Source organism: Gymnogyps californianus, chromosome 2 (genome assembly GCF_018139145.2).
Source record: "Gymnogyps californianus isolate 813 chromosome 2, ASM1813914v2, whole genome shotgun sequence".
In the NCBI taxonomy this organism is placed as follows: Eukaryota; Metazoa; Chordata; class Aves; order Accipitriformes; family Cathartidae; genus Gymnogyps; species Gymnogyps californianus.
The window spans coordinates 53,934,902-53,962,194 of record NC_059472.1 but is presented as its reverse complement, the minus strand read 5'-3'; the positions used below and the strand labels follow the sequence as shown (position 1 = coordinate 53,962,194).

Below are 27,293 nucleotides of genomic sequence, written 5' to 3'. Positions count from 1 at the left end.
GGGTCAACCCATATTACAAATCAAATCTTGACAGAGTTGCAGGACCAGTTCTGCTAGGATGACTTGCAAAAAAAATCCAACGACCCCATTGTTACATAGTATAAGATGTTTCAGATAGAAAATCCCCTGATCCTTGTAAAAGTCAAAGAAATTACAATCAAAATAGTTTTATAATCTGCAAAGCTCCCAAATAATTTTGTCTAGTGGTAATTTGTGGTGATCAGGAGGAAGATGATACGCACACATGGGCTTATCCATATAGACTGATGGAAAGGTAAAGTGCATCATCTGCACTGAGTGAATTAATGGTGAAATTGCATAATGTCTGTTTTCAAACATGATGCTAGGACTGACGTGAATGAAAGGATGGGCAAAGGTCCAAAAGCTTTTTACCCTAAAGATACAGCAAATTAAACATCACATGGCAAGGATGTTGTTCAATGTTATGCGCAAAGCTGGAGGTCATTATAGCTTTGGTTTTCCTATGGTGATGCAACGCGTGTTTGTGTACGTAGATGTCTTCATGGCTTCTCAAACTGAAATATGCAGCTCTCAGAAAACTGTGGAATATAAACTCTGGAGGTGGTTCTCTCACTTTCTCAGCTTTTCTAAAATGCTGCTCTTGGGAAGTGTCTGTACTGAAGGAAATGATAAGGGATGTAAGGATAATTGTAGCCGGACACACTGGCTAGGTTGTCCTGGCATTAGAGCAAACTGAAGCTGATGACCTTACACTGCACTTCACCATACAGCGTAGCATACATCCTTAGGTATGAAAACCATCTTGGTCTTAGGAAAGAGTTCATATTTACTTTGAGGTGTTGCTATATTACTATAACATGCTCCAAAATATCCCCAGAAAAAGGTGTCATATAAACAAAAGCATACTCTTTTTTAAATGGAGGTGTTGTCCTCATTCTGCTAAAATTAATGAAAATGTCCCATTAACCTCACTGGCCCAGATCACAGATAGGGGGAAGGGAGAGGGAAAATATAAGCTTATACAATACCTCATCTTCCTTATGGTGAATATTTTTAGACACATGCAGGGAAGCTTGTTAATTTTCTTTCCTGTTGAGTGACTTCCAATTAGGGAACAATGACTTTCCTAATTAGTACAAAAGGAATAAGTCTGATTAATCTTTTATTGGTGTTTTACATTATGTTTCCAGTACGGTGTGTTTCCTTGTTTCATGTTGCAATCTCATTCACTGTCATCAAACCTTTAGCTAGTGAAAGAATTGTTTCCATTTTCCTTGAGGTGTGTTTTGTTTGTTTGCTTGAAGGGGGAGTTTTTTGGATTTCCCATGAAAGAAACTGGAGCATCTCCATGAGCTTTGGACAAGCAGCTGAAGGAATAGTATTCTGGAACTATTTTTGGCCTAAGTAGTAACTTTCCCAGCCCGCAGTCACTGATGCATGATGTATTACTTAGCTTTTTATTCGTATTATTGCAATCCCTTCTCTCTTCTCTCTGAAAGACAGGGAGAAGCTGCTGGACAGGTTTCTCACTTTTCAGGCTCATGCGTCAGGTATGATTAAGTTCAGTGAATAATTTATAAGTCAGAAGAAAATTTGAAGGGTAAGACAATAAAAAGTATATTTATTTTGAGGTAGTAGGTGGGCATACCTCTGGAGCCAATTGTTTCCTTATGGAAGCTGACATCTGTTTTGTGTACATGATATTTAAGGAGCAGACGATACTGATTTATTGAAAGAACTTAGAGCTTGGAGCTTTTAACGAACAGTTGCAACTTTCCGCTGATGGATATATAAAGCATGTTTGGTCAGTCAATGCTTAATATCACTGACGGGCATGTGAGAAAGCTTGTGCCTCATGGCAGCTTCCTTCCTGGGCTTTGTGTCCCCTCACACAAAGGTATGTATGCCTTTACAACACAGAAATGAACCCACTCATCTCACTGTACAATCCTCTGTGGAGACAGGACATTCCTACAGCTCACTGCCTAGTACGTAGGTAGGACGGGCACTCCTCCTCTGTGCTTCTATGATGATCCTCACCAGTTTATCTTGCAATGAAACTGAGATGCCCTAGGTATTACAGTCTCACTGCTAGCAGACATTCCTTACCCCATCGTAAAACTTACCCTGTGTCAATCCACACCTAGCTCCATATGCCCTTATGTCCTGTTACATCAGTATTTTCACATTTGTATGAATAATGTTATTTCTTGTTTCTCTAAGATGAGGAGTCAGAATTTTGTTGTAGTCTGTGACCTGTACTACAGTTGTTGCCTCACTTGTACTTTTACTTGCTGAAATTTGAAGCAATGAAACAGTTACAATTAACTTACATGAGAATAAACATCAGCCAAAAAAAAAAAGCCTTTAACTTTCCTAGTCAAAGTGTGATCTTTTGGCAATACTGCAGCAGAGATTTGGAAGTCGATAATTTGTTAAAGAAAAGGTGCAACCTCATTTAGATGATTGCCTTACTTGCAGAAATGAAAATCCTTGTCCTGTATCTAGTCTTTCTGGCTCAACTTTGCACAAGATTTAGCTTTATGTTAGACATAGCTACAGATGAAAGTGAGGACTTCCAACTTTTTAGCTTCTCTCAGTTAAATCTTGTGAACATTTATTCCTTTTAGAGCAAATGATTTTGGTGAATTCAAGTCCATCCCATTGTCTGGTTTAAAAAGCAAGGTCTATCGCTGTACTTTATGGGTCAAATGGGCACTTCTAGGGCTTGCTTTGAGAAACACATTATAATCACTGAACCAAGATGTGTTTTTCAGCCATCTCTTTCAGGGTATAGTTTTTACACAGCCAACCTGCACGTTTGTGTGCAAAACTGGGCTTGTTTATTTTTAGCCCTACTTCTGCCCACCTACTTAAAAGGCTGCCTGAGAAAGGAAGCTAATGATGTCCAGTGGGGACAGGAGAAGAAATACTGCCTTAGACTGCAAGGACATACACAAGCTATATGTTAGGAAAATTTTCCTAATGGTAATGATAGTTAAGCACGGGAGTGGATTGCCAAGAGAAATCACTTCACTGGACGTTTTCAAGAAAAGGGTAGAAAATGTCTGTCAGGACAAATTTAGGTATTGCTGATCCTGCTTTAGGGTAGGAGGAGGGACCAAATGACCTCATGAAGACCCCTCCAGACCTATCTTTTATGATTCTCTGTCTGTCTTTCTCAGGCTGTTGAATATACCTACTATCACTGTTCTTACTTCCTTTTCTTAACTTATTTTTTAAATATAAAAATAAAATTCTCATCAGGACCAAATTATTCCTGAAGGCTTTCTGTTGAATAGTATGTATTTTAAATGTTATTTCATTGCTAGCGTTTTGAAATTATGTTCCAACTGCTGCCAGCCATACCATGCTTGACTCTCGGTATGTGATCTTGTACTATCTGGTTTAGTTTGCTAAGGGGAGCTCAGCTGATGTATTAAATCTGCCATGCAGAAAATTCATAGGCATAAAAAGAGATGTGCGTTTGCACAAAATTCAGTCTGGAGTCCTTAATGTCCAACATAACAAGACAAGCAAACAGGCAACAATAATTACGTTAATTATTCATAATAATTTTCTGTTCTGATCAGCTAGAAGTGCAATATTCTTTCTCTGTGAAATGCTGGAGCCCTTTTAGATTAAAAATGGAAAAAGTTAAATAGTGTATTTTACTTTAGTTTTAATGTGACATTACAAGACAAACAGTGTTTCTGCAGACATGCTTTGGGATCTTCTGTTAATTTACATCATGTTAGGGTGAGAGAGAGAGGCATGAAAGTGTGTAATTGTTCTGCCCTTACAAATAAAAGATACTATTAATATCTAAGTCATGTTGATGCCCAGACATTTTTTTCTTGTATTTTCTTGTGTTTGCATTACTGCTAAGATGGAGTAACTTTCAGTTTAAGTACTAACTTATTTTAGTAATTCTCTGCTGGCTTGGGTGCAGTATGGGGTGAAGGTTAGGGGCAGAGAGCAGCAAAGAATGTGTATGGTGGCCCCTGGTAGCCGAGGTGCTGAAGTAGGGCAGCATCAAATACCACTCTGCTCCCAGTGACACACGTGAATGAAAGTTCATCTGAAGAAACTTGACTTTTTAACATCTCCTCTCCTCCTAATGAAGTTATAAATCTTTTCAGGAGGGGAGGAATTAGGGAAAATCCTTAAAGACTTTCTTACATTGTGCCTGCTTTCTTATTCACCGTACACCACAAAGTTAGAGAACCATCATACAATCACTGCTTGTGTTATTTGCTGGTGTGAAAAAAATATTTTTGTTGAAAGCACCTTTGCAGCAGCTACTGAGTTCCTGTGACAGATTTCTGGGGTTGCATCTGTAGCTGAGTTGCACTGCAATTTCCCATTCCCCTCCAGAAGGGCTGTGCTACCTGACTAGCCTGCACCCCAACTGCCCAGCAGCTTTGCCTGCAGCAAGCCCAGGGACCACAGAAAGCACTAACTGTTTTTGTCATCCCCGAATGTCAGCAGCCACATCCAGAGCACGCAAATCCTTCCCCTTATTTAAGTGATGTCGGGGTGGCAGCCATGCTTGGGTTGTGTCTGTGCAGCTCTGCACTGTGACAGTGATGTATCATGCTGAAGGCAAGCTCAGGAGCTTTCAGGACTAGTATATAAATCTTTACTGTTTTATAACAGACAATTGCTATTGCAAATCTGTGCTAAGCCTTCATTACTCTACACTTGAAAGGAAACCTTGAAAAACTTCTTTTGGAAGGTAGTCCTCCTTGGGCTAGTCCTAAAAATGTTCACAGTTATTATTTATTACTTTATCAAACCAAAATAGGCATAATATAGACGTTCATTAAAACTCTCTCTTGTAGTAATCAATATTTATTACTGTCTGCATAACAAAAATTGGAAAATGTACTAGAATGCAAAATAATACAAGGTTCTTACTTCATTTATTACTTTTACTCTTTGTTTTGCAAAACTTAAAACTGCTACTTTGCTTTTATCACATTTAGAGAAATAATTTGGTTCTGAACTTCGCATAAATCTCAAAACCAAGGATACATACATAATGCAGAAAGCTTACAACCGCTCTGGGTGAAATGGTATCAATGACGACATCGACTGAGTCATGACTTCATCTCATAGTATTTATGTTGGTAGCAGTGATAGAAATTATATTTATAAAAGCTGGAATTTCGAGGAGGGGGCAATTTCTGACTTTGAAAAGGTCTTTTTTTGTTATTCTAGTGGGATGTAGCCAACACGTCATTCAACCATCCTCGTGAAGTTGCAGTCGAAGATGTTAGAAATCTCAGAAACGTTGGCACTGTCTAGTCAATAGGGTCCAACCTAAATGTCTAGCCATGGATTTCAGACTGGTGCAGGATCTGTTGGACTCATCTCAGTCATGTGGCTGTAAGAGCTGTGAGACAACAGGGCTTTGGCAGAGATTTGTTGCTCAGACTTGTTTGAGATGCTGGTGAGTCACGCTGTGCCACTGCAGTTGTTCAGTCATTTACTGTTGGGTAGAATGTAATTTCTGGCAGAGCAGTAACTCTCTGTCTATTACTTTCCCACCCCCTACTTAGAGATCATTTGATTTGGGGCACAAATTAATTGCTGTTTACCTGTGATGAACAAATTTGAATTGAGAGGGAGTGGATGATGCCTTATTCAAATAAGATGTTAGACTGACAGTGGCTGTAATGAATGTCAGCGCTATGTCACTAGTTCTGTTGTCCCTTTCTCTTTTCTCTCTCTTTTCTTTTTTAAGTGATTCCTTAATATTCCTAAGTAATAATCCTCAGTACTTAGCTAAGCATCCTTTCTCCATTAAAAGAGCCAAGATTTGCATGAAGAATATCACATCTAGAGTCACTATCCCTTCACACAGTGGCAGAATGACCTTCTGACTATCAACTATTTCTATATTTCCACCTCCCCACTGCTTATTTTATTTCCTTTTTTAATGAATTTTGCACCTTTGAAAATAATGAGTGTGTAGCATTCTCTTCTGCTTTCATTTATTATAGCCCTGATCCTAACACACTCCCCTGCTAAGATTTTCATCAGTGGTGACTTAATTATTAACCTTTTTCACTCGTCCTGTTACTAATATCATCCTTCTGAGTCTTTCACACTTCTTTTATCCTACAGTTTCTAGTCCCGACTAGAGCTGGTCTGTTGCTAGCACTCCTGGATCCTTCTCTCTGCATCCTTTTCTCGCCGGGGAGGCACGCAGCTTGTGTTGGAAAATGCCTATGCCTTCCTTCATTTCGGTGCTCCATTGCTGCCACCATACACGTGGTGGTTAGTTGCACTCAGTCACGCTCCGAGCTATCTTTGGAGTGAGTTCCTGGGCCACTGGGTTTTCTCCTTGCTCCAGTTCTCCAGACAGAAGTTGCCACGGTGGCTCATGACCGCAGCCTGGCAGCCGAGGTGCCCTTGCCGTCAGCCAGCAGTCAGGCAGCCCTTGCACACTGATCCCTGTGCAAACACGCGTGAATGCCAAGGAGGCTTTATCCTATCAGCTCTAATTGTCCCTTCTCCAGAGAAGTTAATCAGATTTGTTATATCTCTGTGATGACTGTGGTATCTGCCTGAGTGTTTTGCCTCTGGCAGAAGATTGACAAGCCCTCGTTTTCTATTGAAATTGCATGTTACGACTGTATTTCCTTCCCCTGTTCTCAGAATCAGTATGTCCATATAATGGTAGCTTGTTATTTAATGTAACTAGTTCCCTTAAGGGCAACAGCCCAAAGAATAATAAAATAATCCATTCGGAGTTCATACAGACAATGAATCACCTGAACAGCTGTCTCTTTAAAAACAGGGCTGTAGTTTGACATTGATGTCGCAGAGATTCTTCATCTTTTGAATGTTTTCAGATTATGTGTTTTATGTACCTCCTTTAAATGATGTACGTAATAGACAATAATAAATAATACATAGAGGAAGAATCTTTATTTTTAAGGAATATTTTTAAAGAAGAGGATGAAATAAAATTGACATGTAAAGTAATACTTAAAACACTGATTTTAGAACTTCTTGATGCTTATTTGCAAGCCTGTTTTACAATATTTTCAATTATCAATATTTTTAAAAAAATCTAATCCCTTCTCATAAATAGAATATTTATATTTCTAGACAGGAAAAGTAAAGTTAGTCTTTTTTGTAGCCAAAACCAGGTAAAAGCTTGCTTCTGAGTTGAATCTTACAGTTTTTATTGTACTGTCTTATATTTCACAATTACTCCCTCAGTGTTTCTATCATGGGCAGCACTGAAGCCAGCCAGAATGGGAAGGTTAGATCTGATCCAGGTTAGATCTGATCCAGGTTAGATCTGAGATGAATGTAAATGCCCTGCCCTGCTCCCTGGGCTACCCACTGCCCCCAGTACAGGCCTGAAATACCCATTGGGAGGGCGTCCCACTCCGTGGGGAGGTATGCACTGTACTTGAAATCAACACTGGGTTTTTTCCCTAAGGCATGAAACTTAATAGGAATAAGGCGCAGAAAAATGGTTGTCGACTGTTTCTCTGAAAGTCCTTGGGAATACTATGCAATTGGGATCTGGGTCCTCAGTACTGGATTCTGCAGTGGGTTGTTTACAAGTCTCAAGTGTAGCGTTTAAAATCTGAGCTATGGAGGTTTTTTTCTCCCCCCTGACAAAGTATATACGAAGTTTTAAATGTCAGCCTCCTACCCAACACAATGGGATGATAACCTCTGCCATGAATTAATCAAGCTGCTTGTTAAAAACATTATCTTGCCACTGTTCTTCCAAGTTCTTTTGAATTCAGACAAATTTAACAGCTTGCTCTTCCATAAAATGATACACTAAGGTTAATTATAGTTCAGAAGCACTCTAAGGTATGATTTGGCTGCTTGGAGTTTCTCAGGTCCAAAAAGAGCGTGAGGGATGCACCTGGAACGAGCACCTGGCCTGCGTTGTTCCCTTAGGGCAGGGGAGGATCAGTCGAGTGATTAAAATGAAGGACTGAAGTTGCAAAACTCTCAGGTGTGGTGCCCCTTTTTCTGCCAGAGGGGAGCAGGGTAGTGGGAGAGCCTGGCCCCAACACCTACGTGCTGTGCCTCCACGGCAGGTAGGCTGTGGCCTCGGGAGCAGGGCCGAGGAAGGAGTGCTGGGCGCCCTACCGCTGCTGCTCCCTGCCTGGCCTCTTCCCAGCTGCGGACGTCAATGTGCCTCCAGCTCTGGGTAAAAAGGGATGATAACACTCACCTCCTGCACATCGGGATGTCACGAGGATTGATTCATTACAGTTAGTGCAGCAATTATGGAGCCTTCTAAAGAGGCTGCAGAAATGCTAATACAGTCATCATTAGTCATTGCCCCCTTGCTCTTAGCTCCTGTTTTGTACTGCTGAAGCAAGGCTTGCAGCAGCATTTCCTTGTGCTCACCGAGATGCCTGGGAAGAGCCCCATGATGTTGCACGAGCAGCGAGGCACAGCGTGGGGAAGAAGTTAAATCATCCTCGTACTTCCCTGCCAGAGGAAGAGCTGCAGAGGCTGGCAAGACCTCAGCCAGGGATAAAAGGGTCGGTTCTTGTAGTTCCTCCTCGACTGTGTTTCCCACGTGCCTCCTGCTGCCAGGATGCTCTCTTCTCTCTTTCCACCTGCTGTACGTATTTGCTCTCCCCGTGATGTGTGAAAGCCCAAAGGGGAGCACACTACTCCTAGGAGTAATAGTAACTCATGTTGCATTTTGCTGTGTCTGTTGAAATTCATAGGTATGATCTTCTCATAACTTGGCACATCTCCCCCTCTCTTACCACCATGCAGCCCACACTCATTGCTAACATATGTCCTAGAGGTGGTTCAGATACTTTCACAGGGGGTAAATGATAGGTAGGCATGCTTCCCTTCAGCTAGTCCCACCTCTCCTCTTCCCTCTACGCCCTGCCTACATACGCTAACACATGGCTTCCCACTCACTTCTCTATAAATTTTCATTGTATTTGTTACCCTTCACACTATAGCAGAAGGGAATCTTAAAATGCTTTTTTTTTTCCCCATAGGGAAGGCCTTCAGAGCTAGGAAAAGATATTATAATACATCTCAGAGCCTGAACTGCCATGGTGTGTGCTGCAGAGAGAAGCAAGCACACCACACATGCTGAAAACCACAGTCTGGTTGAGTGGAGGGGTTCCCGCTGTATGCTCTGTGCATGCCTATTCCTGGAAAACCCATGAATTTTCTGATGAAAAGCCATTTGGAAGGCTGCGAGAAACATCTGTCTCTGTTATTGTCTCCTTATTTCTTTTCTTTGGAGAGGGTAGATAGCAGCACCGATGGTCCTGTGTTGATGGCAGCCTAATTGCCCACTAAGACCATGGTGCTGCCAGGGACAGTAAAACCCACAAGAGCTAGTAGAGGAGCAGTTTTCTACTTACATCCCAAGCTCTTAGTGCACTCACAACAGAGATTATGCATGAGCTTTCCACAGTCTTTTTATGAAGAATATTGATCCATTTTCTTCTGCCAAGTTTAAGCTTGGTTTTTTCCTGTCTGGAAGGGCAGGACTTGGCCCATTAACTTAAGCAGAATTTGTCTAAGTTGAGGAAAAAGATGTGACTCGGACTTTCCCATTGAAGGACCTTCAGCAAAACTCCAAGATGTGACCTGCTAAACATCTAGCAATTACCTATCTAATTAATTACTTGCTTATCTTCAGACAAAAACAACTTTTTAATTTTATTTAGCATTTTCCTGTTACTGAATATCTTTTCATCAGTGAGTAGTGAATAGCTGTACCCACAAAAACCTGCCTTCGCATATCCAAATTGCTTCCTTCCTGCTATAAATGGATATTTAGCATAGTTATCTTTAGTGAAAGGAGCAAGATTGGTAATACAGCCATTGAGAGTGTATTATTGTGTTGGGCTTTTCTTTGGTTTCTACTTTCAAATAGCTTTACTCTTAAAGAATATGGAAATAACGTTTTTAGCAAGTTGCCAGTTTCTGTATGGAAGGAAAATTCCTTTTTCAACCCCAGTGCTGACCTCTGCTTTCTAGTCACCAAGAAAAATACTTTCATTCATGAAAAGCACATAAAAAAGCTTTAAATCCTACCATTTTTGTAATGATATGCTGAATGCTATGAAAGCAAATTGCCCTGTGAATCCTAATTAATTGGAAATCAGGTCCACAATTCACCTGGGCTGTAAAAATCAGAATATATTCTAAGATATAATAGATGTGCAGCATCTTTTTTATAGGCTTTCTGTTTCTTGAGTCCTTGAACTTTGTGTTTGTGTGCTTTCTTCACCAACTGTGAAAACTCGACGGTTTTTTTCCTTTAACTGGAAAGGTTTTGCAAGCCTCATGAGATGAGCTTTAAGAAAAACATAATGCATTGCAGGAGCGTAATAAATAGCAATCTTTGGCAGCACTAGATTATTCCTCCCTCTAGTGGCTGGCTGGCTCCAGTGAGAATAAATGGAGCTCTTTATTAACATCTCGAGGAATTATTTCATTAGCTTAGCTACTGGGAACTTACTTTTTTCAGGCTAGCATCCTCCAGCTCCCTGCCTGCTTGGTAATCCACGGTGCCTCTGTGTACACGTCCGTGACTATGTTACGTGACCAGCCTTTCAGTTTTTCAAGGCCGCCGCTCTACAGTGTTCTCAAGCTTTCCCAGTCCCTTCTGTACATTATATTACATGATTCCCAGTAGCAGTCACGTAAAGAAGGTCACCCCACTTCTATTGCGTTTCTGTGGTTCCACATGGTACATTACACCGAATCTAGGTAATTTATCACAGCTGATCTCTGATGTATGCTAAACTGAAAAAGTGATGAATTTGAGGCAGCTTAGTTTGTCTAGTCTTGGTGCAATACTGGGAACTGTGTTTGGACAGTGAGCAGGATATTACTGCTTCCTCCATCTACCTGGATGCGCAGTGCATGCCCATACACCAGTGGGCAGCTCAGGCATGTTCATGTCATTGAGAGAGACCAAACACATCCCTTCATGGGTGGTTCAGGAAAATGTAAAGGTGTTGCAGAGCTGGAATGCTCCACTTACTTAATTTTGCCTAGCAGCAACCCCCATCTACTTAGTCGGAGGGACAAAATTCAGTGGGTTGACAAATTGGCCCTTACCTGGCACATCACAGGAGAAGCCAGGGTCCCAGGATGCTGAGCAGACCTTCGAAGGTGGCCCTGTGCATCCTGCCTGCACACAAAGACATGCTGGTGTTCAAACATCATCAGACAGGTCTCTGCCCTGTTGCTCCTGACAATAAGAAATGGATTAATATATTATCACAATGTTGCTGTTTTCCTAATCAAGGTGACAAAAAAATCTGAGCAGTAAAAATAGCTGCTGTAAGTACAACAGCCATTTAAGGAAGAGGTCGTCTAAGGAAGAGGGTACTTACTCATACGACGCAATTAAATTATGTAACTTCGGGGCAAAATTGCAGCCCCCCTCATAAGAGTTGTGAGGCTTGAGAAAGTAATATAGGTTTCATTATGCTTTGCTTAAAATTGACATTTTAGGCATTAAACTTTTCCATAGCTCACTGAAGTTTTATTAGGCTGGAGATCTTTTCAAGGAGTTCTGTCCTACCTCAGCAAAACCATTGACTTGAGATGATACCGTAAATCACCATCCACAGTCAATAATGGTTTTAATTGAAAAATGCACTTCTTCTAAAGCACCTTTTGACCATCACACCAAACATTCTTTACTCTTTATTAACCAGCTATTCCGCTTTATATACAATATCTGTCTCTGGGGCTGAAGTTTATTATTTCAGTCATTCTGTCACCTTTGCCTCCAGTAATACAATAAAAATACGGTGCCGTTATTGCCTTCCATCGAAGAACCTCAGTCATGTTTGCTAACTTCAATTCAGCACCACAAAGCCACCGGAGAGGCACTGTAGGGAAGTATTAACATACTTGTTTTCTGAGCCTAAGAGTTTATATGACTTCTCCTCCAGGTCACACAGCAAATTTCTGTGAACACTGAAATCTGAACCCATGAGCCACAGTCCATTGCCTTTGGTTTTAAATGCCAGGTAGAAGTTATTTATCCAGAAAATTTTAGAGTTTATTTTTCCTTTTTTTTTTTCCCTGTTACGGTGTTTTAAACAAAAGCATAGATATCCAGGTATTTTCATCTTCTGAGTAGGATAGAAGGCCATCTTCAGTTTCACCACGTATCCTACCATTGTGTTCTGAAAAGGAGAGGGGGTTTTCTTAACTCATTCACAAGTGGTTGTTTTGTGATTTATAAGAGATAGAGAGCACATGATTAATCAGTCCTCTGTAAGGAACTAGCTTTATTCCTTTCCCTATGCAAATACAGACATTTGGCAATTTTTTCTCTTTTTTGTCTGACCTTGCTGGATTTTTTTTGCTTTAATTTTTCATTGAAAAAGAGCAGTGTCCCAATTCAGTAAACCACATATTTTAATTCTAAGTATGATAATTAAATTCAAGTAAATATTTGGAAATACTTAAGAATGCCAACTGTTACAGGTCAAGAAGCCAGCTGACCTTCTCAGGAGTTAAGGCTTTCTTCCTTTAAAATGAGGTGCACAACCCCTTTGAAGAACCTCAACCCTGAAGAGCATCCACTCTTCAGAAATATTGTTTACATTCTCCTTGTCTTCATCTGAATCATTGCACTTGACACTAACAGCATGATGAATGGCATGAGAACTGGTTGTCCACTCCTTTACTCCCAGACCCAAATAAATATTTCTGGGTATTTCTGTTGCACGAGATTAAAAGATACCTATTTTAAATAATTGCAAAAAAAAGATCCCTTTCAGTCCCCAGCTGGATTTTGCATTATTATGCAGTCTTCTTCTTAAGACTTTTTTTCCTTTGTTGTCTCATACTCCAAAATATAATTAGTTCTCCTTTATCAGGATTCATTCTGTACAGTTTGGCCCAACGATAGCCTATAACACAGAAGGCATCTGGTTTTTAAAAAAGGGGAAGAAAATCTAAAAATGTATTATGTTAACCATAATTTTACATCTTCTGACCAAACTTCTATTTATCAGAAAAGTTTTCATAGTGGAAATCAACTGCAGACTTCCACCTTGAGGTATTCAGTCCTTTGGCCCTGTTTATAAAAGCATTGACAAGCCAACTTGCCCAGACTGATATATATACATATATATATATATACACACACCCCTGAAATAACAGGTTATCACTTCATGTTGTATCTCAGTACAGCAGACAGGTCTTTTTGTAATCACTGCAAAACAAAACTGGAAAGACTTTGGAATGGAAAGAGAGAATTATAAAATACACATGGATAACTGGGTTTTTGGAATTAACTGGTTTTTTGGAATTAACTGGATTTGGTTTGAGGAATTTCTTTTGATGTAAAAACACCTGGAGGGAAAGTGGTAGCAGCTCCTTTTTTTCTGAGGAATAGCTCTGGTAAAGTTACATGGAGGAAAAGTCTCCCTGCTCCTGGGGTATCACTTTTGCTGTGCAAGATCAGTGATAAAAGGGAAAATCCCCCAGAGCAGCAGACTGCTGCCCAGAGAATCAGTAGAGAATTTGCCAGAAACCCTACTGCACACCATTGTTTTTTAATTTACTTATATTCTAGACACTACTTTACATTAAAATATAGAAGAAAAGTTAGTATTTCCAGCTTCTTTGGTTTGACAGGAGAAGTTGCAGGGTTTTATCTTAATCAGTGATAACTCCCAGTTGAACAGTTTCCCCAAAATCTTTGCTTTTTTTATCAGGAGGAGACAGCTGCAAATCCTATCTGAGCTCCAAGCTATACTTATCCAGACACAGCTTGAGAAACTGGCTGTAGAGTTATCCAGGAGGTCACTGCTCTGTCTTATCACCCCAGTCTCAACCCCTGTGCCGTCGGGAGTAGCTGGATCCCATTTCAAGTCACCACCTCCCTGGTGCCTGCAGAGAAACAAAATGTAGTAAGTTAGAAGTACTTGCTTAGAAAAAAAGAAAAAGCAGTCTTCTCTTCAGGCATTTTAGACTGCTTAGTGTTCTTCAAATACAAACCAGCTAAAATAGAGGATACTGAAATAGCCACTTAGTAAGAGTGCACATAGATCTTTTAAAATGAACCCATCAAGAGAGAAGAGGAGAGAAAATCCACAGTCACCACCAGCACCTATTACAGTCCAGGCCAACAATTTGCAGGTGTTATCAAGAAATAATGCGTGCCCACAGCGGTTGAGATACTCAAAGTATTTGTCAGGTAGCATGCTTTGCCCTGTATTGAATCTTGCTTTCTCAAACATTCATTTGGAGGTAGTGCTGTTACTCAGAGATGTAAGAAGCCCCTTAGCTTGGTTGGATTTGGGATTTTTCCCTTCTGCCTTGCAGAGTTACTAGCCTACCTTCCTTATTGCTTTAAAATGTACTTGCTTTTCAGAGTTTCTCCAGTAGTTTGGTTTGTGTTGCACATCTGTACAGATGGTGTTGAATCTGCCACTTCTTTTTTTTTTTTTAGTAGGTAACTAAAACTTTTGAAATGGCAGAAGACTGAATAGGAAGTAAAAAAATGCTGCATATGTAAAATGCATTTTTAGAAAGTGCAGGTGGCTGCTTATTTATGTGAAGGTTTTGAAGTAATGGTGTTGACTTGCAAAACTAAGATGTGTTCCTAATCTCACTGGGAGATGTTTATACAGATCTAGCCTGGATGTTTGGAAATGTCTTTCTGAACTAGGTGACTCAGAAGCAGGCATGTGGCAGGGCTTGTGGGCTCATGGCCATGCAGTGTGTGGGTGACCATCACCTGGTTTCAGGTCCACGTGGAGCTGAGGACACTGAACACTGAAAATGCATTACAATTTGCCAGGGAAAATTGCTCTTAAATAAACACTGCAGTGACATTGAACAGCAAATACTTTTTTATTATTTACCTAGAAAACATTATTTGTAGATAAATACTGCCCAATATTGTAACCTGGAGTAGCCCAGGAGGACTTTCAGTTATGGGAAGTCTGCCCAGAAGATGCCTTTTAACTGAGGAGCTGGAGCACTCTCCTCCTACTCCCGGAAGCAAGCCAGAGCTCCTGCATAAATGGCGGCGCTGAGCAGGGAGGGCTGGTTGTGCAGCCAGCTCAGCACTCGGCCCGGTGACATTCCTGAAAAGTAACTGCTTTCCTCCTGCGGTTTGGCACAGAGCTGTAATTCTTGGTTTTTCCCACCGGCAGAATTAATCAAACTTTTAATGTATGAATGGGGGAGACCTGAAAATTAAATTAAGCAGGTGAGGTCCGAGCTTGTGGAGACTGCGATTTTTTGTAGAATAGCATAAGGACTGCAATGGGGAATATCTTGATCCCACATAGACTGAGGTTAAAAAAAAAAAAAGCTGTCTGTCAGTATTCTGAGTAGGAGTAAGCTTAATACTAATACAGACTAAGACACTCAAACTTCTCGCCATGAATGCGTCAGGAAGTGCAGATCCGCAGGTGTGCGAGAGGATCTTTTGAGTGTGTTACCAGACGCCCGAGAGGAGGAAAATAACAGTGTGATTTGACTCACTTGTGATAATAGCAGCGATTATGGAAGTGGCAATGAAGTGGTCCGTGTCCAATGCCAAAAGCTGGGTCTGAGCGAACCTGGAGGCATCTCCTTTCCTCCTTCTCGGAGGGCTTGCCCTCAAACACATGCTCGCAGGTGGCTGGCTGGCAGACTGAAATGCTTGAATTACTAAAATAAGAGCTTCATCTGAGTAGACTGTGGATGACTTTTGAGTCTCACTAGTGGGGAGAGGTGGCACTGAAGTAGCCAAGAACATAAAGTGATGTGGGATCAGGGGGGTGAGCCTGGCCTCGCCAAGGAGAGCTGAAGGAGTGTCTTCTGCAGGAAGGAGGGTTTAACTTTTGTGCTGGCAAAGAGAGAGTTCATCAAAGCGGTGGTGGAGGGCTTTAATAGGGAGAGCAGCAAAGAATTCATCCTCACCCCAGCAGGAGCCAAAGGGCTCCAGGCAGGGCTGCAGGCACTGCTCAGGCCCTCAGGCAGTGTTCGTTCTTAGTGCTATGCCTGATATGAGGCAAGAGCTTTTCCAGCTTAGGTAAATATATCTCTCTGCTGGTGAGCAGCACTTGTTCCTGGGATTATTAGTGCCAGCCCAAAGGAGACTCATGCTGAAAAAGTGAGAGCCTTGCGTCACATGTTTGGTCTAGCTTCAAAAGTCTTTTCCTCAAGCAAGGACCTCCAAAAACCCATTTGAGCATGTACTCAGTAAGACTGGCAATAGGGGGGACATAAAGGCCCACACCTTTCCTCAGAGGGTCTTCTGAGAGGAAAGCTACTCTTCTCAAGCTGGGCGCTCTCAACGATGTTACATCTTACCCTTCTACATGTGACAAGAGAGGATGGATTTCTCTTCTAGTGTAAACAAAAAATGTGTGTTTTTATACAGAAACAGCTTACTCTGGCATCACTGGGTTGAGCTGGTTCATCTGGGTTGAACTGTTTCTACATTTCAGCATCTCTTTTCACTCTCCAGGGTGGAACAGAAGAGTGCTCACAACTATTCCCCCCACACATACCCCTACATGGGAATCAGCACCAGCATGTAGACCAGATTTCTGATGAAAAAGAATTGTATAATGTCTGTCTGCATCATCTTCCATCTGCTTCTCTTACCAACTCAATTGCATATGGCATTATGTGCCCGTTCCGTGCTGTGCTCTATTCTTTCACCATGTCTAGAAAGCAGAGAGAAGATAGAGCATGTCAATGGCAACGGAAATGTCCCTTCAATTCATTAGCCGATTTTTTTTTTATTGTACACTGTACCTGAGAGGATCTTTGAAATAAAGGGGAAGCTTTGTTTTAATGTATATGTGAATTTTTATGCAGTAGTTGGCTTTGTTTGCTAACATTTTAACAACTAAAGATTGCTCTTGAAACAGGGTCATACAACCTCAACACCTCCACATCCCGAAAAGAAAAAAAACAACCCAAATCTTCTGTGTCCTTTGAGAGGAAAGCAGGTTTGGAATAAAATCACAAAGAAGCGGTTTCATGGCTGATTCTGAAGCTGGCAGTAGCCAGACATGGAGAGTTTTAAAAGGGACTGGGCTTTTTAGAAGCATTTGCTACTAAAAAACGTTGATCCAGTTCCTGCTGCCCTCTATCAAACAAACGGGAGCTCTCTGGCAGGACACCATGTGCTTACTCAAAAACCCCACAACAGCTGGAGACAGACAGAGAGCTGCATGACACCGAACTGTGTGGACTTCTGGATTTTTTTTTTTTTTTAAGTGCTTTCCTCTGCAGCCCTACCAGAATCTGAAAAATCAGGCAGAGAGACAAATACACCATACTGCAATTTCTGCCTCTTCTCACTGTGTGACAAACCCTCTAACACAGGCATGTCCCATGCAGTTTTGTGGTATGTGTTGGCTAGTCCATGCAGTGAGGACGATTTGTAGTCTGGTAGTGGAATCTTTTATAACGCAAAAGGAAGCAAATGCCAATTTTGTGCTGATAACATTGAATTGCTCTTCAGCAGATGAGCTTTTTCTGATTGTCTCCAAGCTTTAGATTTTTCTTTATCACACTTGACTCTTTAGCAACACACTAAGGACTTGAAGAGAGGTTTGGGTTTTTTTTTTCAGCTTCAAGGTAGGAAATCCCCATGAGGAGGTTCACTTGATTATAAACAAAAACAGCAAAGGAGATCTTCAAAACCCAGAAAAATCCCTGGTGAGGGGGGAGAATGCTCAAAACTGTTTATGTGCTGCCCTTGTCTCCGTCGGTAGCATGACAGCTTTGTGTTCACTGCACTAAAAAAGCAGCAGAACATAGGTGCCAACATGATCAAATTACCCCAGCCTGGTGACCTGTATCGTGACTGGGATCAGCCAGATGCACTTGAGTGACTGTGTTCTGTACATGTTCCTCCCTGATGTCCTTCAGTGTTCGCCTTGTGTCAGACTGCACTGGATTATTCTACCTTCTAGCAACACTAAAATGCAGATAAAATTAAGCACAGAAATGTCCGTTGGATGTGCCCACCAGCCATGCTGGAGGTGGGGCATTCAGCCGACGATAATTAAGCCCCAGGGAACTAAGCTGTCTGTTATAGGCTACAAAAATGAGAGCTGGGCTATTTAGCAATAGTGGTGGGTTTGAGGTTTATTTTTTCTTGGGTTTGGGTTGCATGTGGTGTGTTGTTGGGGGCTTTCTGTTTGTTTGAAGGCAAATTTTAGCACACTCCTCTGCTGGCTTACAGAAGTATTCAAGACATGTTTCTGGACTTTCGCTTTATTCTGCTTTGTCATTTTCTGTTGGCAGAGCACAGTACCCATCTGGCACAGCACTGTGCTTTGTGCTATGAATCTGAACGCTGAACTTGCAGAAGACAATATAGTCTTAGGACTACTTCTCATTGTAACGCTTTTTTATATTGTGTCTGGCCTAAAGGGGAAAAAAAAGCAGCCATCGTCAGTCTTGTCTTTCCCTTTTTTCATTCAGAAATGAAATGTAATAAATGAACGTGTTTTTCATAAAGAGCACATATACGACAGAGTGCATTGTGCTTTCCTAAATTAACAGGAAATATTTGAAACTAAACTTGCCTGTTCTTGTAAATCCCTGTTGTCTACCTTCTCTTTGGCATTTGAAAGACACTTTGAAGGCAAAGGAACTCTTCCAGGAATATATTCAAAGCTATTTCACTTTTAATCTGCTAACACTGCGTTTTAAACCCTTTAATATATATTTGAATGAACTAAATTATGGCCAGCATATACAAGTCAGAAATGACAAGGCGGTATCTAAAGATAGTGTATAGCTTTCCTTCCCCCTTCATTCATCCCGGACCATCATCTGAGATGGGCACTAGGCTAAGATTATTTGCTGCCTCTGTCTCCGACTTCCCTGTACAAACCAGAGCAAATCAGCTAAGCCTAGCTCCTCCCATGCTTACCTATGCTGACCAACTCCTTACTCTGAAAATAGTCAATTAAGCAAATTAGGGACCAAAGTGTGTTTCCATCGGAATTAAGACTGTGTAAATACACACACATCTGTAACAGTTGATTAAAAGCATTTATTAACATGCATGTTGCAACAGTGGTAGGGGTGATTAGGTGTGTGCATTTTAAAATCTTTTCATTTCTGTATTTGAATGAAAACAGGAGAATCAGTCTCAGTATGTCTGAAATGTACAGAGCAGAAACCAAAGGGCAGTATGCAAAGGTAGCTTAAAGATTTCCTTTACACACCTACACGATCTTCTGTTTTAGATGCTTCACTAAAATGTGTTTTCTGCTGCAATGAACACTCTCCTGCCTCTCAGAACCCCTCATGGGCTTTCAGTAGCATTTTGCCCTCACAGGCGTGGTACCTCAATGTTCCTTGAGGCACAGTGTGGGTCAGAGTCACTTGCCTTCCTTTACCCAGGGGAGCCTTTATTTCTCCGCCGGGACTTGGCAGACTCCATTTCCACACACCTCAGCACAGGGCAGGCTCCTTTTCTGATCAGTCCCCTTGGGACACCCGCAACGGCAGCCAGCAGAGTGGCAGAAACCCAAAGCCCTCTTCTTCTCCTGGTGTCTCTTGCTGTGGTTCTAGCGAAGCACATCTAGCCGTGCTACTCGTGCTGCCCCGCGCACTATCGGCGCGTTGCTGTTGTGGCTGTGCTCCCATCCTCTGGGGTAAGGCCTGGGGCAAGGGCAGCAGCATGGGGGAAAAAGGACAGTGCAGCCAGTTTGGGGCCCTGCCACCCGTGAATGCAGCATGTTGCCTTAGGGCACGGTCCAGCCCCAAAGCACGCCTGGCTCCCCACGCCCGCTGCAAGCTCCCTGAATGCTCCTTCAACCAACATCGTCACGTCGTGTATCCACAAGGGACTAGAAGCCTCGCAGGCAGAATCTCTCTTTTACTATAGCAGTAAGGGATGAGCTGTGTAGAAGCCACTCTGAAAGGGCTTTGGCACTGAGTTCAGGACTACCCTTCAGCACTTGTCCCATGTCATACCGGCAGGCACTGCAGCACAGAAATGATGCGGCATGCTTGAGGAGCTCGTTCAAGATCTTTAATAATTCACATCCTCCTTCAGCCGATTAATATATCCAATGCAGTGAGTGGAGCTAACGGACCACTTTGTATTGGACAAAGAGCTGTCCCAAAGTCTCAGTCACTTGTCTGTCATACTTAGTTGTGGAAATTATGATGACACAAACAGAAGTTTAGGTAATGCAGGATAAATAGAAGATGGAGTTGAACCCTTAAGGAAGAAAAGAATATTTTCATTTACAGGTTACTGGTAATAGCAACTCTGAGAAAATAAATTAGACATTCAGATCTTCCCCTGTCATACATAGGCAGCTTTATTCCTAAATGGAATGTTTTCAAAATTTCCAGTGGCATTTCAGCTGTTCATTAAAGCATACTGTAGAATACAGTAACGATTTATTACACAGCTATAAAAGCAGTAGTGATCATTATAAATGCAAACCTTCAGATGTTTCTTTGTCTATGCTTTAAATCCTTTTTCTTTTTTTTTTTCCCCCCATCACTACATCTCGTGAAACAGTGATTGTAGCAATCAGTAAGCAAGGAGCCACCTCCTCCAACAGCTGCCAATATCCTAGTCTGTTTTATACAACAGATGGGAGGTATGCGCAGCGTAAGATAAGTGGCCACCTGTAAAATATGGTTCTAGATATGTGCCAAACTGGCCAGTCGTATAGTCGGGAACAAAGCTAGTCAGAAAAAGAAGGCAGCTGTGCTGACCACCCACATCTGAAACAGGAGGGAAACATTTACTCTCAGGGATGGATGCCCTTGTTTCAAGCAGAGTTGGGAAAACATTGTTATGCAACACTAATGCATACAGAAAATGAATTTCTATACCTTTTGTGGTGGCTTTTCATGACACTTGGAGCATCTGATCTGATCTGTACTGTACTCTGGCTGCCACAGCAAAATCTTGCTCCTATGGGTACCTGCACCTTGTTATATTGGTTCCAATCTTTAAAGGGCACCTGCCTCTGCACTTGCAGATTTCTGTCTGGCAATATCTGTGCGCTGAATTTGGTGATGTGCTGCAGTCTTCTTGTGAGCTCAGCTAATCAGTGAACAGCGACAGCCCTAGGTGACGTATTTGACTAACTGGCAGCTAATCAAGCATATTTGAATTTTGCATGTCACATATTGGCAGCAAACTGTTCACAACATATTCATAAAATACATTTTGAATTAATTTAAGAAATGCATTTCAGGCAATGCTCATCAGTTTACAGATCTGCAGGGTGGTGAAGTAGCTCGCATGCATCTGAAAAATCGTCTGTTGAATTATTCATTCTATTGTATCTTTTTTAATTTTTTATTTCTTTATTTTTTTGTCAAATAACAGACAAGAATTATTTTCCCAAGAGTTCCATGGTTAGTGTCAGTTATCAAAATGTTGTAGCTAACCGCTAGTAATGTTCACTTTTTCATCATTTTCTCTTCCTTTTTTTGAGTTTGGAACACCACTAACTACAATGTCTAAAAAGCTTTCTACTTTTGTCATGTGGAATCAAATGGTGTAAGGAGTCAAAGAATATGAATATGGCTGCTGTGAGTATTGCACCGTATGCACAGTGAAAATGGCAAGCAAAGGCTTTATCTTCATCTTGTGAGAGGAATATTGAGTAATTAGCATAAGTTTACATATTTTTATTAGGCAGGAAATTAGCAGCTAGAGAATATGGTATTGTAGAGATGGCCTAGATTTTATTACGGTATTGTACCATTCAGAAACAGACCCAGTTTCTGAACTACTTAGGTGTGTGATTACACAAGGGAATTGTCCTCCTAAAATACATTGACAATTACCAGAATTGTGCATGCCACTGGGAAATTGCTCATACTAATTACCATCGTTAGCTACTTGAATAAAAAATATCTGCAAATGCTTGAGGAATTAGACATAAAATGGATTCTCTTCTTTCAGGTCATCTGTGTATGTATTTCTAAAGACTAGGGGACGAAGATTAAGCCTGTAATTAGGTTACAGATTTTTCTTTCAAATACCTGCAAACAAACATCTATGTGAGATTTACATTTTACAATGGAAAATTTAGTTAATATTTTGTTTGCTTTGTAATACTTGGATGATATTAAAGATATTTCAATAAATATATGGAAGAACCACCCTTTCAATAGTTTATCCATTGATTGTTTCAAAAGAAATATCCCCAAAATGAATTGTATTGCTTAAGAGGCATGATATGGATCACTTTTTGTGACTCACATCTTTATAGGATGCCTCAGATTGTGAAGACAGCACTTTTAGCCAGCATTTTCAGAGGCTAAAACATCTCGCAGGTGGAGGATTGTTTCTACACTTTATAACCTTTGCTAGCTGACTCTAAGCACATATGGCAGGAGTACTGCAGTTTATGCACATTACCTATGGGGGTTTTTTTGTTTGTTTCTGACTACGTGTACATCTCATCGGTCACTCGTATTGGAAAGATGGGGAAAGTTATCACCTCAGAAACACAACTGTGTTTTTTAAACTTCTAATTTGACATCAAGTCATGTAAAGCTACTTCCCTAGCCTACATTTTCTCAACTTGCAGCTTAAGCCAGGAATAAAATAAAATTTAAGGCACATCAAACCTTACCAGGTGCCCCAAGTTCTTGGAATGATTTCCCAGGTTAAGATGTACTACGAGTGAATTTTGCCTGTTGTGCATGATCTGCCTACCCTATTGGCCCATACACCCTTGAAAGCTCCATGAGAAGCAGCCCTGTTACACGGGTACGTACACGGGTGTCAGAGTCGCAGCACCAGCGGGTCTGATCAGCGCCAGGTTTCCTCAGAGAAACAACCCTTCAGAGGAATAGAGCCCCTACCGTTCCTACCAGCTGCGTTTCAAGAAGTGGATGTTCAGCTGATGTGTTTAGGATCATCCAGCCAATCTTACTATCGGGCCTCTCCTTTCTTTACCCCCCTCCCCAGCTGGTTTTGGTGGTTGCTGCATTCAACTCTGTAAGGACACAGGGCTTTCTTCTGTTGCACTCACCTCAGTGGCTCCGCTTGCTCTTTTAAAACCAAAACGTGAAGTCATTTCAATGTTGTCACTTCAGAAGTCCCACATAGTGCCCACATTTTGCTGCAGCTGGTTGCTGACACTGTCAGTACAGTGTAAAATTTTTCCATGCTGCTGTCAGTAAATAAAATGGAAGTTATTTTGCCATTCTGCTTAGGCACGGTTTACAAAAACCAAAAAAAAAAAAAAAAAAAATCCTTTCCTTCCTTCTCTCTTCCTCCCACAAAATAAAAGGGTGGGGTAATCCAAATAAAAGTACTGACATTATCCTTATTTTATAAATATACAAGGACTGTGTCATGACTTGTTCAAGTCTTGCTGTTCCAGTGAAAAACACCTGGTTATTCTCAGTCCTGGTGAGGCCATTTGGATTTGATTAAATATCTTTCTTCTTTCTTTTTTTTTTCCCCCCCAAACCTCCCAGGATATCCAGTGAACACTCGCCAAAGCTTCAGATCCGGAGCCACAGTTACCTGAGGGCGGTGAGCGAAGTATCCATCAACAGGAGCCTGGACAGCCTGGACCCCGCAGGGCTGCTGACGTCCCCCAAGTTCCGCTCCCGCAATGAGAGCTACATGAGAGCCATGAGCACCATCAGTCAGGTGGGTGACACGCACCCGCGGCAGCCTGGAGAGCAGCCGCCACGCTGGACACCGACCGAGCCTTTGCAATAGCAGAAACTGGATTTTGCTTTAAGTGGAATCTGGGCATTCCATGCCACACATTTTTCATAAAGTTTTTAAGAAAACAGGAGTGTTTTCACGCAGTCTTGTTTGTGAGAGTGTAACATTTGATGATGCCATAACCTGCCCTTTGCAAATGCATGAGTGGCACAACATGCAATTCCTTTGAAGGAGCAGTCTAATTTTTTTATTTTTCTTTTCCAAAAGCAGGTGCTCATCAACAACGTCTTTAAACAGGGTTCTGTTAAGGATCTTGTGCTTAGTACCTCAAATCAATTTTTAATGCCGCCAAAAAAGAAAGTTCACATGCTGAGTGAGATGCTAAAGGAAAATTAAGTCCATAATATTTTGTATTTCATAATTTTATTAGTACTTTATTAGAAATTTTAGAGCTTTCTTTATGCTATTGTATACATTCTTAACCCTGTGCACCTCTGAACTTTTCACCTATATAGTACAAATGTTGCAGTATATAAAGTGCAAAGGTCTGTCCATATTGTTGCCCTGAAATCCTGTAAGACCTCTTCATGCTCATTCTAAACTAGAGGAAAAATGAAGCCTGCTGTGAGACATTCAGTTTATGAGTTTTAGCATTATAAAATAGCCTGTCCTTGTATACAACATGCTTGTACAGTTGAATTGGTCAGGAACAGATCTGAAAGAAACGCAAAAGTGCCAGCATTCCACAGGGCAGTGGGCCAGTAGTTCATCTGCTAAATCCTGTAGCTCCTTGGTATGATGTCCTGGTTTCAGCTGGGATAGAGTTAATTTTCTTCTTAGTAGCTGGTACAGTGCTGTGTTTTGGATTTAGTGTGAGAATAATGTTGATAACACTCTGATGTTTTAGTTGTTGCTAAGTAGCGCTTATCTTAAGCCAAGGACTTTTCAGTTTCCCATGCTCTGCCAGCAAGCAGGTGTGCAAGAAGCTGGGAGGGAGCAGAGCCAGGACAGCTGACCCGAACTAGCCAAAGGGGTATTCCATACCATAGAGCATCATGCCCAGTATATAAACAGGGGGGAGTTGGCCAGGAGGGGCGGATCACTGCTGGGGCATCGGTCAGCGGGTGGTGAGCAATTGCACTGTGCATCACTTGTCTTTTCTTGGGTTTTATTTCTCTTTTTTTTGTTATATTCCTTTTCATTACAATTATTATTATTATTCTTAGTTAGTAGTATATTTTATTTTACTTTGGTTATTAAACTGTTCTTATCTCAACCCACGAGTTTTACCTTTTTTTTTCCTCCTCCCCATCCCACTGGGAGGGGGGAGGGGAAGTGGCTGTGTGGTGCTTAGTTGCTGGCTGGGGTTAAGCCACGACATAAGATTTTTGCCTTGTTTGCTTAAGTGGATCATTTGGATAAATCACTTGGATAAAAGAACTTTCTTACACTAGTCCAGAAGTGCAGCAGGCAGGATTTGTGGTGCCAGATACTGGCCCCTTATTACTGGCATGTCAAGTCATTGCAATGTCAAAAAAAGCGCATGACATCATTGATGCCAGGACTTCAGCTATGGCCATAAGAAATATATGTGCCATTCAGAATGGAGCTGTAGCTTGAATTTCTGTGGTATTCTATATTTGGGCACTGCAACTGCAGAGTATTCACCTGTGTATTTTATAGTGAGGCATTTTGCATAGGGTATGGGCTGATGCTCTAGAAAGAGGGTCAGGATGTATCTAGGAGGAAACAGCACTGAAATTCAGGTCTCAGGCAATTATATGAATATTAGGTTAGATTACTTATTTAGCTGGACACCTAACACTTATACAAAGCTGTCTGCCAAAGAGTGAGCATCATTTGCCAATGTGAAGAAATGGGGTTTTTTTAAAAAAAAAAAATTAATTCAGAGGTGTTTGTTTGAGGATATGGCTATTCTCCACCATAGTAAGATTGTTGTTTATGATGTACTATCTACTACTCTTCCATGCTGTTTTAAGTAGTTTCCCTTTGAAAAAATACGTTCTACTCTTTGATATTTCTCTTTTCAGTTATGTGTACAAATACTCAGCATAACATTTTTTGTGGTAAAATTAATCCTGGAAAAGAATTTCTAACCTTTTTTTCTACCACCCTAGCATAGTCTTCTTCTGCTGTCTTGGCCTTTTGCATACTTGAAAACTAACAAAATCCTCAAGTGATGGTTTCTGTGTGCACGTTTCCTACAGTGATAATTATTGTGCTTTAATGCCAAGCTCAGGGCTCGATTCTCAGTTTAGAAACATGAGCATCCGTTACTAATTGAGCCGAGGCAAATGGTTTCCAGGTTTGTAAGTCCTGCAGCAAGACCACATGCTTTTGAATGTTCTTTAACCTGCGTGAGTGCAAGTCTTTGTCACCACCTAGTGTCTGCTCCGCTTGCATCTCTCGCTCTCAGCCAGAGATGTACTTACACAAACATTTTTCCCCTGCAGCAAAGCTGGTTCCCTTATCAGCCTCCCCTTCCCAACTGTTTGTTACCACTTCTACCCTCGAGCTTCCCCGCCCCTCAGGTTTATCGCTGTGATTGCCTGTGAGTTGCATTGATTGTGTACCAGCGTTAAGCTGACCTTTTTTTTTTCCCCTCACCCCCCAAAGAAAGTGTGATTTTTGTTTTTCAATGTAATGATCATAATCGCTGAAGGTTCAACCTCTGCTGTGGGCCCAGGGTGACATAAACCAGATGCTGCTCTGAGGACTCCCAGCTTCCCACCAGTCTCAGCAGGAACCAAGAGCCTAAACTCTGCTGAATCTCTGCCTAACGCCTCTGTCTCCCCTTTTTGTACACTTTTTTTCCCGTAACAATTGTTGCTTTGTAAAATGGGATGTGTTTATGTGCCATTCACCTGTTCTTCATGTGAGAAGGGATCTTCCAACAGATGTTGGCCATTGTGCCACGGTAGCTTTTGAGTGTTTGTACCAGGTAGGCTGGTGTATGGGATGTACTGAACCTGCCCGGTCTTTGCTTGCAGGTGAGTGAGATGGAAGTGAACGGTCAGTTCGAATCCGTCTGCGAGTCGGTGTTCAGTGAACTCGAGTCTCAGGCAGTGGAGGCACTGGATCTGCCCATGCCGGGCTGCTTCCGCATGAGGAGCCACAGCTACGTCAGAGCCATTGAGAAGGGCTGCTCCCAGGATGACGAGTGCATATCGCTGCGGTCCTCATCTCCCCCACGTACAACCACCACGGTGAGGACCATCCAGAGCAGTACTGGTGAGTAACAAAAAGAGAAATCCAGAGGCGTGGTAGAAAGGGAAGGTACCTTTCTGTGCAGCTCCATCAGATCAACAATGAGCTCTTCTGTGTCAGACTCCAAGCCCGTAAGAGAGTCTGTGTTTCACCAGGGAGCTGGACAGAGTAGTCAGCCTAAAGCTACACACAGATCAAGGCTGATGCATTTGTGGTGCCTCCTACGTCCAAGCTAATTTATTCTGGGCTAAAAGCACACAGAAGGGAAGTCCAAGGTCGTGTCTCCTCTCGCTCTCCTCCCCAAAAAAGCAATCACAATTTGACAAGGCTGAACAAGAAGGCTCTGGGTTAGCAGCTCTGCTGGCTCTTACCAGCAGAGGAGGGTCCCTCTGCTGAGTTTTTCTACAAAGATGAGGTGATCTTTATCTTTTCTAAA

The 27,293-nt window shown here is 41.6% G+C and overlaps 1 protein-coding gene across 3 annotated transcripts in view; it reads left to right on the top strand.

The window, feature by feature from the left end:
- The window catches only part of DLGAP1 (DLG associated protein 1), a 340,676-nt gene that overhangs the window by 219,044 nt on the left and 94,339 nt on the right, over positions 1-27,293 (top strand). For 2 of the 3 annotated variants that reach the window (XM_050890759.1, XM_050890760.1), the window contains 2 exons: positions 23,431-23,608; positions 26,641-26,881. In XM_050890759.1, coding sequence (XP_050746716.1) covers positions 23,431-23,608; positions 26,641-26,881 — 419 coding nt within the window. Of the gene's footprint in view, positions 1-23,430; positions 23,609-26,640; positions 26,886-27,293 lie in introns of all 3 variants that reach the window. The other variant, XM_050890761.1, reaches the window with a different exon arrangement.